Below are 20828 nucleotides of genomic sequence, written 5' to 3'. Positions count from 1 at the left end.
TTATATTATTCTTGCTCTTTTTTAATTTTGTCCCAAATTAAAACAAATGTTGTAGTGTTTAAATTTAATGTCGTTATTTTTTAATTTCTGGGATGATTTAAATGTAAAACACCGCTTTTTAAAGCCATCATTTTTTTACTAATAAATAAAACATCATTTTTATTATTATTGCTTATTTGTTCATATTTTTCTTTAAGGTCTTTTTACAATTAAGGGCAAATATTTCAACAATTTAATTAAGGGACTTAACCAATAGGAATACACATATTAAAAAAAAGATTTACATACATATAATAAACAATTGATAAACTATTTACACAAAAATAAAACGGAGATTATTTAAAGGACATGTGCTGTTGTTAAATTTTTTTATAGAAAAAAAGTAAAAGTTTTCAAAGAGTAAGAATTTTATTTTCCAAATCCACCACCGCATTTTGAATGAGCCTCTTCAGGATCTTCACAGGTTAATGTGGTTTCATCGAATACTTTATCTTCACCACAGGTAATAAGACGTGGGTGTCCTTCGACACAAGTGATTAAACGATGACAGTCGCCGGGTACAGCGAAACGTGGGAAAGGCCAGAAACGGGCAGCTGGACCATCAACCTTAGTTGGGCACTTGAAGCCGACAACAGCTGAAATTTAATTTTTGAAACAGAAAATTTTAGTTTTTATGTTATTTTGGTTGGGGGTGAAATAAAAAGACTAGTTTTTGTAATCAGAACTTTAACGGAAAGATCTAAAACTGAACTAGAACTAGAACTGAACTAGAACTGAACCAGAACTGAACTAGAACTGAACTAGAACTGAACTAGAACTGAACTAGAACTGAACTAGAACTGAACTAGAACTGAACTAGAACTGAACTAGAACTGAACTAGAACTGAACTAGAACTGAACTAGAACTGAACTAGAACTGAACTAGAACTGAACTAGAACTGAACTAGAACTGAACTAGAACTGAACTAGAACTGAACTAGAACTGAACTAGAACTGAACTAGAACTGAACTAGAATAGAACTGAACTAAAAACTGAACTAGAAATGACTAGAACTGAACTAAACTTAACTAGAACTGAACTAAAAGGACTAGAACTGACTAACTGTAACATATACTGAAATAGAACTGAACCCTAGAACTGAACTAGAACTGAACTAGAACTGAACTAGAACTGAACTAGAACTGAACTTAGAACTGATGAACTAGAACGAACTAGAATGAACTAGAACTGAACTATAACTGAACTAGAACTGACTAGAACTGAACTAGAACTGACTAGAACTGACTAGAACTGAACTAGAACTGGAACTAGAACTGACTACAACTGAACTAGAACTGAATTAGAACTGAACTGAAATGATAGAAACTGACTGAACTAGAACTGAACTAGAACTGAACTAGAACTGAAAACTAGAACTGCAACTAGAACTGAACTAGAATTGAAACTAGAATTGTAAACTAGGAACTGAACTAGAAACTGAACTAGAACTGAACTAGAACTGAACTAGAACTTAACTATAACTGAATTACAACCGAAGCAGAACTGAGATAATACTGATCTGGAATTAAGCAAATTTTTTTTGATAACAAAATTAAATAACCCTAAAAGAAATTACCTTCTGGATTACAAGTTTCCAACAATTGATCGGGCCAGTTACAGCCATGTATACGTTCATCATAAGCCAAACCAGCATCACATTCTTGTTCAATTGGCTCACCATGGGCACACTTAATATAGGTGGTTGAACATTCTTTCGAAACGGGATAAATACCAAATTGATACTCACAACCAGGTGTTGAAATGGGTGTAGCTAAAAAAATTTATTACATAACAGAAAATAATTATTATTGCAAAGTTTAATGAAATTGTTTTTAACAACATACGATCCCATTGTCTGCCCTTGCAGTCCACAGCCCAGTTGTAGTTGCAATGATTGTGTACAGCTCCCTTGCCATCGAACAACAAACCATTTTCACACGTTTCCAAAGTTATAGTGCCATTGGTGCATAAAAAGAATTGATCACAATGTTCGGTATGGGCATAAGCCTGAACGCCATATTTCTCGGGACATTCAATCGATTCGACGGGTACACAGTGCACTGAAGAGAGAAAGAGAAAATTGAATATATTTGAAAGTTTATACATTTTTTTGGATTTATTTTCAATTTCTCTATAAGGTCAAGGACTTTTAAAATTCATGTAATACCTATATACCATATACCTACATGTACATATAACTGTTAAATCTTGTATAAACACTTCAGCAAACTAACCCACTAAATATAAAATTTAATCTCATCTTTACAAACAGGAACTTAATTTTTAAGTCGACAATTTTTGTGTGTGAAAATTTTACAATCAAAATAATAATATCGGAAGTATTTTTTTGTCTTCGTTAACATACATTTATATACTACGAAAAATCCCGACTGTCATCAGCATCTTCTTACATTTCTTTTAGTTTTGGTTTCCTTAATAAATCGGTATGAGAAATACTACTATAAAAAAATGTCATTCAATGCAGTGTCTACACAAACACCCAGACAGACACCCATTACCATTATACATAGTCCGCAAGATGTTAAACGGGTTTTCGAAATTGCTCATCTTCACAATTGCTATTATCAAGTATTAAACAGTTATTTAATTTTATTTACAGTTAAATGCACGAAAGTGAAACAAGTTTGTGTGTGTGTGTTTTTTTTTTTTTTTGCATTTTAAAGTGACGTAACTATTTGAAAATGTTGTGGGTTTTAGGAGTTGAACAAAAAATTTATACTGAAATCCATGAATGAAACTTTAGCAATGCGCTTGTAAATTGTTTTTGGTTTCGTAAAATTTGTATGGGACTTAACGCGTTTATATAGCTTTATGACATCCCCTGACATTTTCATATATTTTATCAAATTTCCTGAACACAAAATCTGCACATTGTCAACAGTAGGGATAAAACCTGATGACTTCTTATGTATTTAGCCGAAGGTCAGCACGCCTAATGACTTTTCAGATAATTATTACAAAAATTGTTAAAGTTTAAATATAAAGAAATTTTACAATTAATTTTTCACCAGTAATTAATTTTTTTTATTAAAAAATGAAGCAAAAAAATTGTTTTCAACGACATATACATAATATAAAACTATAATTCATATATTTACATATGTCCAAAAATATTCAAATTTAAAAAAAAATAACAAATTTTCTAAATTTTGAATATTTTTCGATTTACAATAAAATTTTATTTTCAAAGACCTTTCATATGATATACAATTTTTATTAACCTCTAAAAAACTTTTTATACATTAATCCACTTAAACAAATACTCACACAAGACCACGAATATTGAGAAACTCTCATATTAAATATTGTTTTTGGGGCCATCCTAATGTACATACATGCATATGTATGTATGTTGATAAAGTTTAGGTTTAATTAAAATTTATTTATTAACAATAAAAATCTTATTTTTATAACACTTCTTGATTTTTTTTTTTCATTTCAGAAAAATCTTGAAATTATATATTAGTGTTGATGCATTCATATAAATCGGTAAGTTTTTAAATAAAATTAATACCTAAGACTAATATTTCAATGTGTTACAAATGGAATGACAGATTATTGATGACAAAAAAATGTCTATTCTAAAAAGTTGAAAATTTCAGTACTTTAGTACTTTTTTCAGTACTATTTGAAATCCCGAAAAATACCGCTGTACCCCTGTGACATTTTCAGTACTTTTTCGAATTTATAAACTTTTGATAAGTATATACCAGTCTATAGGATAAAGAATAGTTAATAGTCTAGTCTATAGTCTAGCCTATAGTCTAATCTATAGTTTAGTCTATAATCTAGCCTATAGTCTAGTCTATATACTAGCTTATAGTCTAGTCTATATTCTAGCCTATAGTCTAGTCTATTGCCTCAGTAGTCTATAATCTAATATATCATTTAGTATAGTCTATAGTCTAATCTATAGTCTAGTCTATATTCTAGCCTATAGTCTAGTCTATAGGCTAGTCTAGTCTATAGTCTAGACTTTATTCTAGCCATAGACTAGTCTATATTCTAGCCCATAGTCTATTCTTTTTCTAGCTTATAGTCCAGTCTATAGCCTAGTCTATAGTCTAGTCTATAGTCTAGTCTATAGTCTAGTCTATAGTCTAGTCTATAGTCTAGTCTATAGTCTAGTCTATAGTCTGGTCTATAGTCTAGTCTATAGTCTAGTCTATAGTCTAGTCTATAGTCTAGTCTATAGTCTAGTCTATAGTCTAGTCTTGCATATAGTAGACTATAGTCCAATCAATAGTGTAGTCCGCACTATAGTTTAGTCTATACTTTAGTCTGTAATGTAGTCTGTAATGTAGTCTATAGGTTAGTCTATAGTTTAGTCTATAGTTTAGTCTATAGTTTAGTCTATAGTTTAGTCTATAGTTTTGTCTAGTCTAGTCTATAGTTAGTCTATAGTCTAGTCTATAGTCTAGTCTATAGTCTAGTCTATAGTCTAGTCTATAGTCTAGTCTATAGTCTAGTCTATAGTCTAGTCTATAGTCTAGTCTATAGTCTAGTCTATAGTCTAGTCTATAGTCTAGTCTATAGTCTAGTCTATAGTCTAGTCTATAGTCTAGTCTATAGTCTAGTCTATAGTCTAGTCTATAGTCTAGTCTATAGTCTAGTCTATAGTCTAGTCTATAGTCTAGTCTATAGTCTAGTCTATAGTCTAGTCTATAGTCTAGTCTATAGTCTAGTCTATAGTCTAGTCTATAGTCTAGTCTATAGTCTAGTCTATAGTCTAGTCTATAGTCTAGTCTATAGTCTAGTCTATAGTCTAGTCTATAGTCTAGTCTATAGTCTAGTCTATAGTCTAGTCTATAGTCTAGTCTATAGTCTAGTCTATAGTCTAGTCTATAGTCTAGTCTATAGTCTAGTCTATAGTCTAGTCTATAGTCTAGTCTATAGTCTAGTCTATAGTCTAGTCTATAGTCATCTAGTCTATAGTCTAGTCTATAGTCTAGTCTATAGTCTAGTCTATAGTCTAGTCTATAGTCTAGTCTATAGTCTAGTCTATAGTCTAGTCTATAGTCTAGTCTATAGTCTAGTCTATAGTCTAGTCTATAGTCTAGTCTATAGTCTAGTCTATAGTCTAGTCTATAGTCTAGTCTATAGTCTAGTCTATAGTCTAGTCTATAGTCTAGTCTATAGTCTAGTCTATAGTCTAGTCTATAGTCTAGTCTATAGTCTAGTCTATAGTCTAGTCTATAGTCTAGTCTATAGTCTAGTCTATAGTCTAGTCTATAGTCTAGTCTATAGTCTAGTCTATAGTCTAGTCTATAGTCTAGTCTATAGTCTAGTCTATAGTCTAGTCTATAGTCTAGTCTAGTCTAGTCTATAGTCTAGTCTATAGTCTAGTCTATAGTCTAGTCTATAGTCTAGTCTATAGTCTAGTCTATAGTCTAGTCTATAGTCTAGTCTATAGTCTAGTCTATAGTCTAGTCTATAGTCTAGTCTATAGTCTAGTCTATAGTCTAGTCTATAGTCTAGTCTATAGTCTAGTATATAGTCTAGTCTATAGTCTAGTCTATAGTCTAGTCTATAGTCTAGTCTATAGTCTAGTCTATAGTCTAGCCTATAAGCTGAACCATAGACTAGTTTATTTACTAGACTAAACCATTTACTACACTACAGACTAAATTATATATTAGATTATATACTAGACTACAAACTGCACTATAGACTATAATATATAGTCTAGTCTTGGTCTAGTTTGTAGTCTAGCGGATAATTAGTTTAGTACTTTAAGGCCCATTATTATAACTTGACAATAACTGAAGGTAGGATTTTATGATTTCTTGTTAAAAGCATCAGATTCCGCCAATTAGTTGTTATAAATCAATTTATACAATGTCTGTATAATCCTTAACAATTTTAATTTCTATTTATTTATTTTTTAAACAATTGCTCATATTTAAACAAGTTTTATTTACTATTAAAGTAATAAATTAAGCATTTCAAATGAAGGGCAAACAAATTATTAGTCATGGGAATTTATTTAGTTTTAATTTAAACAATTTGCAAAAAAAAAAAAATAGTAAACATTAACTAGAGTTGAATATTTATTGCAAAATAAGTACACAGAAAACAAGAAATACTTATAAATATTTAATATTCTATACAACAGTGTGTAAATTGAAAACAAAAATGTCATAAAATCTGAAATCTATAATATTATTGGTCTGTAGTTTTTTTTAAGTTTTTAATAACTTTTCGGCACATAAAAAACACACACAAACATGAATATTTCCGACCGAGAATACCATTTATGGTCAAGTGAATGTTATAACCATAAAATATTATGGTTTATTTTGTTCGTGTTTGTTGCATGTTGAATTTATGTCTATTAAAATGTTTTTTTTTTTTTCTAAAAGAATTTCAAAATACTCAGTTTTATATAAGGTAACAGATAACAGAATTTATGGTAAAAAGCGAAAAAAATGTCATGGTATTAACACTTTTCTTTTCATATTTATTTGAAATTTAATAATTTATTATAAAAATATTAATATATGTATGTATGTACGTAACACAAAATTGTGACGTTTTTCTAACGAGTATTGAAATAAATTAAAAAAAAACAATCTAATATTTATTCAGCTAATTTGTGTCTTGTTTTACCCTTCACCTTTGTGAGAAGTGTATATACAATATGTTTGTCTATCAGTTTGTAATTTGCACAATTTTATTCCACGACCATATAAGGGATACAATTAGAACGTTTTTATAGAAAATTTAAAAAGTACTTTAAAAATACTTTTATCTCACTAAGTTTCTCTGTTCAATATTATAGAAAATTCAAAAAGAAGTTACGAGTACCAGACTATAGACTATAGACTAGACTATAGACTAGACTATAGACTAGACTATAGACTAGACTATAGACTAGACTATAGACTAGACTATAGACTAGACTATAGACTAGACTACAGACTATAGACTAGACTATATATAACGTCTTAGACTATAGACTAGATTATAGACTAGACTATAGACTAGATTATAGACTAGACTATAGACTAGACTATAGATTAGACTATAGACTAGACTATAGACTAGACTATAGACTAGACTATAGACTAGACTAGAGACTAGACTATAGACTAGACTATAGACTAGACTATAGACTAGACTATAGACTAGCTATAGACTAGACTATAGACTAGACTATAGACTAGACTATAGACTAGACTGTACTAGCATAGCTAGACTATAGACTAGACTATAGACTAGACTATAGACTAGACTATAGACTAGACTATAGACTAGACTATAGACTAGACTATAGACTAGACTATAGACTAGACTATAGACTAGACTATAGACTAGACTATAGACTAGACTATAGACTAGACTATAGACTAGACTATAGACTAGACTATAGACTAGACTATAGACTAGACTATAGACTAGACTATAGACTAGACTATAGACTACTATAGACTAGACTATAGACTAGACTATAGACTAGACTATATAGAACTAGACTATAGACTAGACTATAGACTACTAAGACTAGACTATAGACTAGACTATAGACTAGACTATAGATAGACTATAGACTAGACTATAGACTAGACTATAGACTAGACTATAGACTAGACTATAGACTAGACTATAGACTAGACTATAGACTAGACTATAGACTAGACTATAGACTAGACTATAGACTAGACTAGACTAGACTATAGACTAGGACTATAGACTAGACTATAGACTAGACTATAGACTAGACTATAGACTAGACTATAGACTAGACTATAGACTAGGACAGACTCATAGACTAGACTATAGACTAGACTATAGACTAGACTATAGACTAGACTATAGACTAGACTATAGACTAGACTATAGACTAGACTAGCTAGACTAGACTATAGACTAGACTAATAGACTAGACTATAGACTAGACTATAGACTAGACTATAGACTAGACTAGACTAGACTATAGACTAGACTATAGACTAGACTATAGACTAGACTATAGACTAGACTATAGACTAGACTATAGACTAGACTATAGACTAGACTATAGACTAGACTATAGACTAGACTATAGACTAGACTATAGACTAGACTATAGACTAGACTATAGACTAGACTATAGACTAGACTATAGACTAGACTATAGACTAGACTATAGACTAGACTATAGACTAGACTATAGACTAGACTATAGACTAGACTATAGACTAGACTATAGACTAGACTATAGACTAGACTATAGACTAGACTATAGACTAGACTATAGACTAGACTATAGACTAGACTATAGACTAGACTATAGACTAGACTATAGACTAGACTATAGACTAGACTATAGACTAGACTATAGACTAGACTATAGACTAGACTATAGACTAGACTATAGACTAGACTATAGACTAGACTATAGACTAGACTATAGACTAGACTATAGACTAGACTATAGACTAGACTATAGACTAGACTATAGACTAGACTTAGACTAGACTATAGACTAGACTATAGACTAGACTATAGACTAGACTATAGACTAGACTATAGACTAGACTATAGACTAGACTATAGACTAGACTATAGACTAGACTATAGACTAGACTATAGACTAGACTATAGACTAGACTATAGACTAGACTATAGACTAGACTATAGACTAGACTAGACTAGACTATAGACTAGACTATAGACTAGACTATAGACTAGACTATAGACTAGACTATAGACTAGACTATAGACTAGACTATAGACTAGACTATAGACTAGACTATAGACTAGACTATAGACTAGACTATAGACTAGACTAGACTAGACTATAGACTAGACTATAGACTAGACTATAGACTAGACTATAGACTAGACTATAGACTAGACTATAGACTAGACTATAGACTAGACTATAGACTAGACTATACTAGACTAGACTATAGACTAGACTATAGACTAGACTACTAGACTATAGATTAGACTATAGACTAGACTATAGACTAGACTATAGACTAGACTATAGATTAGACTATAGACTAGACTATAGACTAGACTATAGACTAGACTATAGACTAGACTATAGACTAGACTATAGACTAGACTAGACTAGACTATAGACTAGACTAGACTATAGACCAGACTATAGACTAGACTATAGACTAGACTATAGACTAGACTATAGACTAGACTATAGACTAGACTATAGACTAGACTATAGACTAGACTATAGACTGGACTATAGACTAGACTATAGACTAGACTATAGACTGGACTATAGACTAGACTATAGACTAGACTATAGACTAGACTATAGACTGGACTATAGACTAGACTATAGACTAGACTATAGACTAGACTATAGACTAGACTATAGACTAGACTATGACTAGACTATAGACTAGACTATAGACTAGACTATAGACTAGACTATAGACTAGACTATAGACTAGACTATAGACTAGACTATAGACTAGACTATAGACTAGACTATAGACTAGACTATAGACTAGACTATAGACTAGACTATAGACTGGACTATAGACTAGACTAGTTCGAAAAAGTACCGAAAATGTCGTGGGGGTATCTAGTTTTTTTTCAATTTCAAAAAGTTGTGAAAAAAGTATTAAAGTACTGAATTTTAGATGCCTGATTTGAAGAATGATAAAGTACCCAAAACTCCCTCTTATAGAAATTCATTAAATCAGGATGTTTGGTTTCATGCTTTTTTTAATTCCATATTATAGAAAATTTAAAAAAGTATAAAAAAATTCAAAAAGTACTTTTTGAAGAATGAAAAAGTACCAAAAACTTCTCTCTTATAGATAATCATTCAGATAAAGTCGTATATGTTTTATATATTTTTGATTCCATATTATTGAAAATTATACAAAAGACAAAAACTACTCCTTATTTTCAAGTTATACAACTAATATATTTATATTAAATTATACTTTAGTTAGAAGGGTATATATAAGTCGTTATAGCCTTAATTAGCACAGTTATTTGTTGTTTTTTTTTTTTTTTGCTAAATTTTTAAACACTGTCACTGTTTTTAAAATCGAAAGGAAAAATCAAAAAGAAACCAGTCTTTTAACATTTGAATTAAAAAAAAAACTAGATTAAGTTTAAAACACAATAAACATTTTAAATTCGCGGCTCAAATTTATTCTCTAGCAACAAGTAAAGGCCGTTTAGAAAAAAATAAAACACAACCACCACAACATTAGAAACCAGATCATATTATTAATTTTAAGTGGAGAAAAAAAGTGGTTTAACGTTTTTGTTTTTTGATTTTTTTTTTCCAACCAAAGAACAATAACTAAGACAAAAATTATGTAAAAATATAACCACAGCCTGTTATTTTGTATATATAAAAAAACAAACAAGTTTGTTTTTATTATAAAATCAAAAGCTTTTTATGATATACATATATTAATAAAGTCCAATATTTAATCAAAGTGGTAGGTATAACTCTAAAGAATTAAGAATGAAAATAATATTGAACTAAAACTCAACACATTTCGAGAGTTCAATTGACTTTATATTTGTTTTATTTTCGAAAAAAAGACTAGCAACTGTGTGTTTACCTGATATTGTTGTAAAAGACTAGAAAAAACAAAAGACTTAAGCAACATACTTGAAATTAATAGTTACAAATTGTGGGATCAGACAAAGACTTATGAGCTGAAATTAAGCTTTATTTTTCAGTTAGAAGTAATACCGATGTTTTATATTATACTGGAAGATATTTTTGAATATACATATACATACGTATATAATGATATACATATACATAATTATGACGTCAATTCTTTTCGCAATTTTGAAAATGAATAATAAAATATTGATATTTGATGTTGTACCAAGGGCGAGACCCATTAAAAATTGTTATATCAAACTAAACCTTTTTACATTAAAATTTGGCGTACCAGGTGTGATACCTCACCCTTTTTACATCGAATTTATGTGTAACAGTTAAAAACTATTTTATCTAATTGATTGTCATTCCGTTTTTAATTTCTACAATAAAATTTTCCAACCCCATAAGGTACATTTGGATCTTTATAGATAGCGAAGTCGATTAAGCTATGTCCGTCTGTCTGAATGTCTGTCCGTCTGTATGTTTATTGAGATTTTCTGAAGATCCCACATAATCTTCGGGATTCAAATCTTCGATTATTCTATCAGGCAAGCTTTCAAGAAGATAGCTATATAAAATCAGCAAAATCGGTTCATAAATAATGGGGATATGAGCAAAAATCCGAGACAACCTTTGAAAATTTCATAAAAAATTAGAATAAGGAAAAAACAATAACATACAGTTTCATATGTACTTATTTATAAAAACAAAATAATGCCAAATTCAGAGATGGAAAATTGTGTGTAAGAAATTAAATAGGGTGTTGTTTGTAACTCTAGTCTTTTTGGGTACTTTTTCGTTCTTTAACTGGTCCTTTTTGAGTATTCTATAATATTGAATCTAGTAACATAAAATTAAGCATTTAGAGCCCAAAGTAAATGAAAACCTATAAAAGATGACTTTTTTGTACTTTTTCGTTCTTTAAAAGGTATTTTTTGAATTTTCTATAATATTGAGTCGAATATTGAGTAGAGTCCGTAAATGAGTACTTATAAAAGGGAATTTTTTGGTACTTTTCGTTCTCTGGCTGATACTTTTTCAGTTTTCTTTAATACTGATCCTAGAAAATTAAGCTTGTAGAGTCCAGAGTTAATGAGATCCTATTAAAGGGAACTTTATGGTACTTTTTTGTTATTCAAAAGGTACTTTTTGAATTTTCTATAATATTGAACCTATTGATAAGGAACTTCTCAAAAGGTACTTTTTTGAATTTTCTATAATATTGAATCTAGAAATATAAAATTAAGCATGTATAGCCAGGAGTGAATAAGAACCTATAAAAGGGGACTTTTTGGTACTTTTAGTTCTTTAACTGGTACTTTCTCAGTTTTCTATAATACCGATCCTAGGCAACATGAAATTAAGTATGTAGAGCCCGGAGTAATTGATATTAAACCTACAAACATAAAATTAAATATTCAGGGTCCTGTTAGTAATTGAAAATCTTTTGGAAAGGATTTTTGGTACTTTTTTTTTTCTTCATCTGGAACTTTTTGGGTTTTCTGCAATATTGAACGTAGAAACATATAATCAGACATATAGGATTCTGATGGAATGAATGAAGTGAATTCTTTGGTACTTTTTGTTCTTTAGTGGTACTTTTTAAGTTTTTTATTAAAACATAAAAGCGAATTTCTGGAACTTTTTCGTCATTCAAATGTTACTTTTTTTGATTTTCTGAATTATTGAAGCTATGGTTAAGAGGCAAATATGGACTGATCCTCATAGAATGTATCAGTCCGTTCTAGACAGAAGAACTGGCTGACATGGTTTTATCGGAGTATTAAATGACTCTAAACTTTAAACATCAGCACAAGTCCAATGCATAATGCTGTAGGATATATAAAGTACTAGACATCTATCTACACCTTTTCAAAGAATATGAAGATTTGTCAAAATTGTATCTTTCTTGTTTACATGACAACATATGTGTTTACATTAATCTTGCAAAAACAAAAGATTCAAGCAACAAACTTCTTCTATTTAAAGTAATTTAAATTCAGTTTATTACACAGGCCAACGAAATGATGGTTTGTAAAAACTTTTAAAACTAATACGACTTATTTTAATGTATTTTTAGCTGCTGAAACTGAACCGGCTATCTGTTTTTCTCGAACTCGCACAATTTTCTCGCATGTTATATATTAGGGACTTTTTATATAATTATAAAAAAATTAACGTTTAAGGGTTAATTTAAATTTTTTCGATTTCACCTTAAAAACGGGTCTTCATTATATATTTTTTCCTAATTTACATTTAAATCGGTTGAAAATACGATAATATTTCACTATGATTTCAAGAAAATTTCCCAAAATTGCATAGCTGAAGTATAACCTTCACAGTTTATGGGTTAAGATTATTCGATTTTACTAAAACTTCAGATGTATGTTTCCTATTATCTGAAATTTTATATACTGAAGAGATTTTATATAAAATGCATAAAAGTAAAGAATTAAGCATGTTTTCAAAAAATTTTAACAAAAAATTATTTTCTCCGAAATTCAAATCGCAGGTACGGCTAATCTGTAAGAGATATCGACCTAATTTCTTTGATATTTTATTCTCTTCTTTATTGTCCATATGACTTATGAAGATTTTCTCAAAATTTTTAAAATTTGCTTAACAAAATTGTTAAAATTTTGAAACTAAAGTATTGAATGATATGGCTTAGTCGACTTAGAAAATGACTCTAAGCTTAAAACATCAGCACAAGTCCAATGCAGAATGGTGTAGGGTATAACAAGTATTAGACACTTATCTACACTTTTTAGGAGAAGATGTATAAACATTCTATGATTCCACGTTTGGACAGTAAGATGAGGAATATTGCTTACATGACAACACATGTGTTAAGATTAATCTTATAAAAACAAAAGACTCAAGCAACAAACTTCTTCTATTTAAAGTAATTTAAAATCAGTTTATAACTAATGTATTTGGAGTAATTTATTAAAATTACCAATCATTCCATAACAAATGTAAAACAAATTTCTTAACAAGATTAATTTCATATGCAAAAGAAATCCGTACAATTTTTTTTTTTCACAAAAATATGTTATAATTTTACAATCTACTAAATTATTCCCAGTCTTATTTATTATTCATAAAAAATAGAATGTTTGATTTTAAACAACAAAAAAAGTAACTAAATAATGTAAGCAGTTTTGCTATTAAAAAGCAAAATACCCCGCCTTCTTGCACTAAAGCGAACAATCTAATTTCAAACGCAAAAAAAAAAAAAAACCAAAAAGAATATGTAACAAATTGGAAAAAATAGATATAAAAAAAATAAATGCATAATAATGCTTACTCGAAAGTAGGTAACTTAACAATTGATATGATTCGGTAATTGATTGTTAATACAGACAAAAAAGAAAAAAAAGAATTGGTAACATAGTTAACAAATACTGGCTACTGCAGTTACTGTTGGTTTACCACTGCCTGGCCACACAATATTGGCATAATTAAGTCATAAATTTTGTTGGTTTTTTGAATGGAATTTGTAGTGGAGTTTTACTGCTGGCTTGTTTAGCAGTTTAGTACGAGTAATTTTGAAAGTAAAACTCTAAGTCAATTGCCTTAAACCAATTGACCATAACACTAGACGAATATTATTCTTTAAGATATATATTTTAAAAATTTTATTTATTTTTATAACATTTTTCTCTTTGCCTTAAAAGAATTTCAGTTAATATGTATGTATGTTTTAATGGCAGGGAAGAAGGGCAGTACTTACCATAAGACACCATAAGGGCCAAAATAATAAATTTAAAAGCCATATTGTGTTTAAATTCTATTGTTGTTATTATTTATTTGTATTTGTCTTTATGAAATTAAAAGTTTTATTACTTTAACCTTTATGATATTTATTTTTTTTTTGATTTTTTATTTTAATTTTTGTTTTTTCCAAAATTTGCATACGTTTACACGTTAAGTCAGTAACAAAAACACTTATGTTGGAAGCAGAAGTTACCGTTGTTCGAGCGAGTGTTTAGTGTTGTCGTTTTCTTTTTGTTTTCTACTTTGTTTATTTTACTTCCGTGCGAAAAAGTACGTTTTAACGGTTACACGTTCCAAACTTAACTAAACATTGGTTTTTAACTAAATAAAGTTTGCAAAGCTTGTCATTTGCCTGTACGAGTACTTTTTTTGAATGCTTTTTTATGTTTATTTGTTGTTATTTCTCTGTGTTGCTATTGTTGTTGTTATTTATTTATTTATTTGAATTCTCCCCCTGTTTAAAATCCCAACGTATTATACGTTTGGCTTTTTTTATTCCAAATTTAAAATTCATACTTTGCACAAATGCTGCTGCTTGTTTTAAATATTATTATTATAAATATTAGCGTGTGTGTTTGGAAATCTTATTGTTGTTGCTGTTTTTGTTTGCTTAAATTACAATCCACATAAATGTCTGATGATTTATCAAATTTTTGGTGCTACTTTAAAGCAAAAAGGTACTTTAATTTGAATATTTTTGATTTTAAATATAAAGCTGATTCGATAAGGGATATCTTTCATATGAAATTTGTCTACATATATTTTCCGAATATAGTCTATAGTCTAGTCTATAGTCTAGTCTATAGTCTAGTCTATAGTCTAGTCTATAGTCTAGTCTATAGTCTAGTCTATAGTCTAGTCTATAGTCTAGTCTATAGTCTAGTCTATAGTCTAGTCTATAGTCTAGTCTATAGTCTAGTCTATAGTCTAGTCTATAGTCTAGTCTATAGTCTAGTCTATAGTCTAGTCTATAGTCTAGTCTATAGTCTAGTCTATAGTCTAGTCTATAGTCTAGTCTATAGTCTAGTCTATAGTCTAGTCTATAGTCTAGTCTATAGTCTAGTCTATAGTCTAGTCTATAGTCTAGTCTATAGTCTAGTCTATAGTCTAGTCTATAGTCTAGTCTATAGTCTAGTCTATAGTCTAGTCTATAGTCTAGTCAATAGTCTAGTCTATAGTCTAGTCTATAGTCTAGTCTATAGTCTAGTCTATAGTCTAGTCTATAGTCTAGTCTATAGTCTAGTCTATAGTTGTCTATAGTCTAGTCTATAGTCTAGTCTATAGTCTAGTCTATAGTCTAGTCTATAGTCTAGTCTATAGTCTAGTCTATAGTCTAGTCTATAGTCTAGTCTATAGTCTAGTCTATAGTCTAGTCTATAGTCTAGTCTATAGTCTAGTCTATAGTCTAGTCTATAGTCTAGTCTATAGTCTAGTCTATAGTCTAGTCTATAGTCTAGTCTATAGTCTAGTCTATAGTCTAGTCTATAGTCTAGTCTATAGTCTAGTCTATAGTCTAGTCTATAGTCTAGTCTATAGTCTAGTCTATAGTCTAGTCTATAGTCTAGTCTATAGTCTAGTCTATAGTCTAGTCTATAGTCTAGTCTATAGTCTAGTCTATAGTCTAGTCTATAGTCTAGTCTATAGTCTAGTTCTAGTCTAGTCTATAGTCTAGTCTATAGTCTAGTCTATAGTCTAGTCTATAGTCTAGTCTATAGTCTATAGTCTAGTCTATAGTCTAGTCTATAGTCTAGTCTATAGTCTAGTCGATAGTCTAGTCTATAGTCTAGTCTATAGTCTAGTCATAGTCTAGTCTATAGTCTAGTCTATAGTCTAGTCTATAGTCTAGTCTATAGTCTAGTCTATAGTCTAGTCTATAGTCTAGTCTATAGTCTAGTCTATAGTCTAGTCTATAGTCTAGTCTATAGTCTAGTCTATAGTCTAGTCTATAGTCTAGTCTATAGTCTAGTCTATAGTCTAGTCTATAGTCCTAGTCTATAGTCTAGTCTATAGTCTAGTCTATAGTCTAGTCTATAGGTCTAGTCTATAGTCTAGTCTATAGTCTAGTCTATAGTCTAGTCTATAGTCTAGTCTATAGTCTAGTCTATAGTCTAGTCTATAGTCTAGTCTATAGTCTAGTCTATAGTTAGTCTATAGTCTAGTCTATAGTCTTAGTCTATAGTCCTAGTCTATAGTCTAGTCTATAGTCTAGTCTATAGTCTAGTCTATAGTCTAGTCTATAGTCTAGTTATCGTCTAGTCTATAGTCTAGTCTATAGTCTAGTCTATAGTCTAGTCTATAGTCTAGTCTAGTCTAGTCTATAGTCTAGTCTATAGTCTAGTCTATAGTCTAGTCTATAGTCTAGTCTATGCTAGGTTAGTCTAGCAGTCTAGTCTATAGTCTAGTCTATAGTCTAGTCTATAGTATAGTCTATAGTCTAGTCTATTCTAGTCTATGGTCTAGTCTATAGTCTAGTCTATAGTCTAGTCTATAGTCTAGTCTATAGTCTAGTCTATAGTCTAGTCTAGTCTAGTCTATAGTCTAGTCTATAGTCTAGTCTATAGTCTAGTCTATAGTCTAGTCTATAGTCTAGTCTATAGTCTAGTCTATAGTCTAGTCTATAGTCTAGTCTATAGTCTAGTCTATAGTCTAGTCTATAGTCTAGTCTATAGTCTAGTCTATAGTCTAGTCTATAGTCTAGTCTATAGTCTAGTCTATAGTCTAGTCTATAGTCTAGTCTATAGTCTAGTCTATAGTCTAGTCTATAGTCTAGTCTATAGTCTAGTCTATAGTCTAGTCTATAGTCTAGTCTATAGTCTAGTCTATAGTCTAGTCTATCTATCTATAGTCTAGTCTATAGTCTAGTCTATAGTCTAGTCTATAGTCTAGTCTATAGTAGTAGTCTATAGTATGTCCCCTCCCTGTATAGGTTCTATAGTCTAGTCATAGTCTAGTCTATAGTCTAGTCTATAGTCTAGTCTATAGTCTAGTCTATAGTCTAGTCTATAGTCTAGTCTATAGTCTAGTCTATAGTCTAGTCTATAGTCTAGTCTATAGTCTAGTCTATAGTCTAGTCTATAGTCTAGTCTATAGTCTAGTCTATAGTCTAGTCTATAGTCTAGTCTATAGTCTAGTCTATACGTCTAGTCTATAGTCTAGTCTATAGTCTAGTCTATAGTCTAGTCTATAGTCTAGTCTATAGTCTAGTCTATAGTCTAGTCTATAGTCTAGTCTATAGTCTAGTCTATAGTCTAGTCTATAGTCTAGTCTATAGTCTAGTCTATAGTCTAGTCTATAGTCTAGTATAGTCTAGTCTATAGTCTAGTCTATAGTCTAGTCTATAGTCTAGTCTGTATAGTCTAGTCTATAGTCTAGTCTATAGTCTAGTCTATAGTCTAGTCTATAGTCTAGTCTATAGTCTAGTCTATAGTCTAGTCTATAGTCTAGTCTATAGTCTAGTCTATAGTCTAGTCTATAGTCTAGTCTATAGTCTAGTCTATAGTCGTCTATAGTCTAGTCTATAGTCTAGTCTATAGTCTAGTCTATAGTCTAGTCTATAGTCTAGTCTATAGTCTAGTCTATAGTCTAGTCTATAGTCTAGTCTATAGTCTAGTCTATAGTCTAGTCTATAGTCTAGTCTATAGTCTAGTCTATAGTCTAGTCTATAGTCTAGTCTATAGTCTAGTCTATAGTCTAGTCTATAGTCTAGTCTATAGTCTAGTCTATAGTCTAGTCTATAGTCTAGTCTATAGTCTAGTCTATAGTCTAGTCTATATCTAGTCTATAGTCTAGTCTATAGTCTAGTCTATAGTCTAGTCTATAGTCTAGTCTATAGTCTAGTCTATAGTCTAGTCTATAGTCTAGTCTATAGTCTAGTCTATAGTCTAGTCTATAGTCTAGTCTATAGTCTAGTCTATAGTCTAGTCTATAGTCTAGTTTATAGTCTAGTCTTTAGTTCAGGATTGACTGTGGGACTAAATGGTGTTAAATGAATAAGATACAGAATGAATCGATGGCATATTGTTCTGGCCCTTCCCATATACTCATATGAATGTATTGGATAAATGAGAAGTTTGCTGCGTTGAATGATGATGGATGCATGGTATCTTGTTGGGATGTCACGACATTATTTTCTTCTTTGTCTAGGTTATACTTTCGGGCTCGGTTCTGTTTTTTGGGAGTAAAAACTTGTCTTTGGCTTATTTAATGGATTCGTATTTCGATCTACAAATTTTGGATGTAAGAGGCCATAAGGACTCGGAATATTTGTAGTTTTGAAGTTTTCAATTAAGGACAATAGCTTATTCTTTCCAATCTTCTATTCTTTTCAATTTTCAAATATTCGACAAAGAAAAACTCCTTAAATATACCGCGATTGGTACTTTTTTCCATTAGCAAAGTACTTTTTATTTAAATATATAATTTTTTATGAATTCACCTAACAAAAAATAACACAGTCATATACAAAACAACTTAAAGCTTAACTTCCAATTGGTATGATTGAAAGTAAAAGCTTTTTTTTAGTAAAACAATTTGAAGGTTTTCTTAACACTGGATGACATTCTTGGCTTAATTCTTTCAGACCGCAGCATGTTGCATACGAAATGAGAGTGAAAACATGTTCGATTGTTGGTACGCATGTGTAGAAGTAGAAAAAAGTGGAGTGGCCACTAGTTGCCTCCATTAAATGGTAGTAGGACGTACAACAGCACACATTGTAACGTTATAATATTTTTTGTATAACTTTCAAAGGTTGCATTGATTATCTAGCCTAAGGTAATGGGTTGGTCGGTCGATCGATCTGTTGATAGTTGTTTGGTTTGGTCTGGTAGTTGGTTGTTTGTTTTTGCTGGTTACTCATTCATTAATTCATTCATTCACCTATTGCAAAATAATATGTAATAATATCAAAGTAATGACCAAGTTGTTATTGTTTCTTTTTTGTTTTTGCTGCTGTTGTTGGTTGGTTCATAGTTTCTTTGTTTTGTTTAACTTTTGTTAAATTTTATTAAAAGTTTTTATTTTTTCATTATTACTTGTACTACTTACAAACATACATACATTGTGCACTCTGATCATAAACATTAATGGTTTCTTATTTATGTCTGTATGTTTTTGACTGGAAGTTTGATTGACATATATTGTGTATAAAACCTAAAACATATAAATTCACATATAACGATCATGTTACATAATATTCAGTTTGATAAATTGGCTTTTAACTATAAAGCTTTATTACGCTGTACCAATAAATAGTTTAGGTTTTATGTTTTTTTTGTCTTTCGCTGTAATAATTGCTTTGCTTATATCGTTAGAGTATAAAGTAATTGATTCAAATATTTATGCGTTATCTGCATTTGACACGTTTGTGTGAGCTTACATCCGATTTTTTTCTGTTAAGCCAACAAGACTTGAGATTTTGGGTTTTTGTGTAAAGCGAATATTTCGAAATAAATTGTAATACTATAGTTTAATTGGTTTCAACACGACTATCCCATTTGACACATGAGCTTTTATTATTGTGTATTGGGATTTTAAATGCAACATTTAATATTAAAAGCTTTTTTTAAAGGTATTATGGAGCTAAATTAATGGTGCATTACAGTGAAGACAAGGCATGGAAAATTCAGTACTGTGTATAGTCTATAGTCTAGCCTATAGTCTAGTCTATAGTCTAGTCTATAGTCTAGTCTATAGTCTAGTATATAGTCTAGTCTATAGTCTAGTCTATAGTCTTGTCTATAGTCTAGTCTATAGTCTAGTCTATAGTCTAGTCTATAGTCTAGTCTATAGTCTAGTCTATAGTCTAGTCTATAGTCTAGTCTATAGTCTAGTCTATAGTCGAGTCTATAGTCTAGTCTATAGTCGAGTCTATAGTCTAGTCTATAGTCTAGTCTATAGTCTAGTCTATAGTATAGTCTATTGTCTAGTCTATAGTCTAGTCTATAGTATAGTCTATAGTCTAGTCTATAGTCTATTTATAGCCTAGTCTATAGTCTAGTCTATAGTCTATCTATAGCCTAGTATAGTCTATAGTCTAGTCCAGTCTATAGTCTAGTCCAGTCTATAGTCTAGTCCAGTCTATAGTCTAGTCTATAGTCTAGTCTATAGTCTAGTCTATAGTCTAGTCTATAGTCTAGTCTATAGTCTAGTCTATAGTCTAGTCTATAGTCTAGTCTATAGTCTAGTCTATAGTCTAGTCTATAGTCTAGTCTATAGTCTAGTCTATAGTCTAGTCTATAGTCTAGTCTATAGTCTAGTCTATAGTCTAGTCTATAGTCTAGTCTATAGTCTAGTCTATAGTCTAGTCTATAGTCTAGTCTATAGTCTAGTCTATAGTCTAGTCTATAGTCTAGTCTATAGTCTAGTCTATAGTCTAGTCTATAGTCTAGTCTA

General features: G+C 30.2%; 1 protein-coding gene across 2 annotated transcripts; it reads right to left on the bottom strand.

Moving 5' to 3' along the window:
- Positions 1-156: 156 nt before the first annotated feature.
- Positions 157-14741, bottom strand: LOC119602733 (protein obstructor-E). 2 transcript variants are annotated; one of them, XM_037954415.1, is made up of 4 exons: positions 14392-14741; positions 1885-2100; positions 1617-1811; positions 157-635 (listed from the first exon to the last, which is right to left on the bottom strand). In XM_037954415.1, exons 1-4 carry the CDS (start codon positions 14432-14434, stop codon positions 409-411), a joined length of 681 nt encoding a protein of 226 aa, XP_037810343.1. In that variant the 5' UTR covers positions 14435-14741; the 3' UTR covers positions 157-408. The 2 variants fall into 2 exon arrangements, with proteins under 2 accessions (XP_037810343.1, XP_037810342.1); XM_037954414.1 differs by lacking the exon at positions 14392-14741 and having other exon boundaries at positions 1885-2146.
- Between the last annotated feature and the right edge of the window lie 6087 nt (positions 14742-20828).

This window comes from Lucilia sericata, unplaced genomic scaffold (assembly GCF_015586225.1).
Source record: "Lucilia sericata isolate MDLA Ls3-8-SP2 unplaced genomic scaffold, ASM1558622v1 Contig000250F_arrow, whole genome shotgun sequence".
NCBI lineage: Eukaryota > Metazoa > Arthropoda > Insecta > Diptera > Calliphoridae > Lucilia > Lucilia sericata.
The sequence above is the reverse complement of the archived record's forward strand: the minus strand, read 5'-3'. Positions and strand labels throughout refer to the sequence as shown.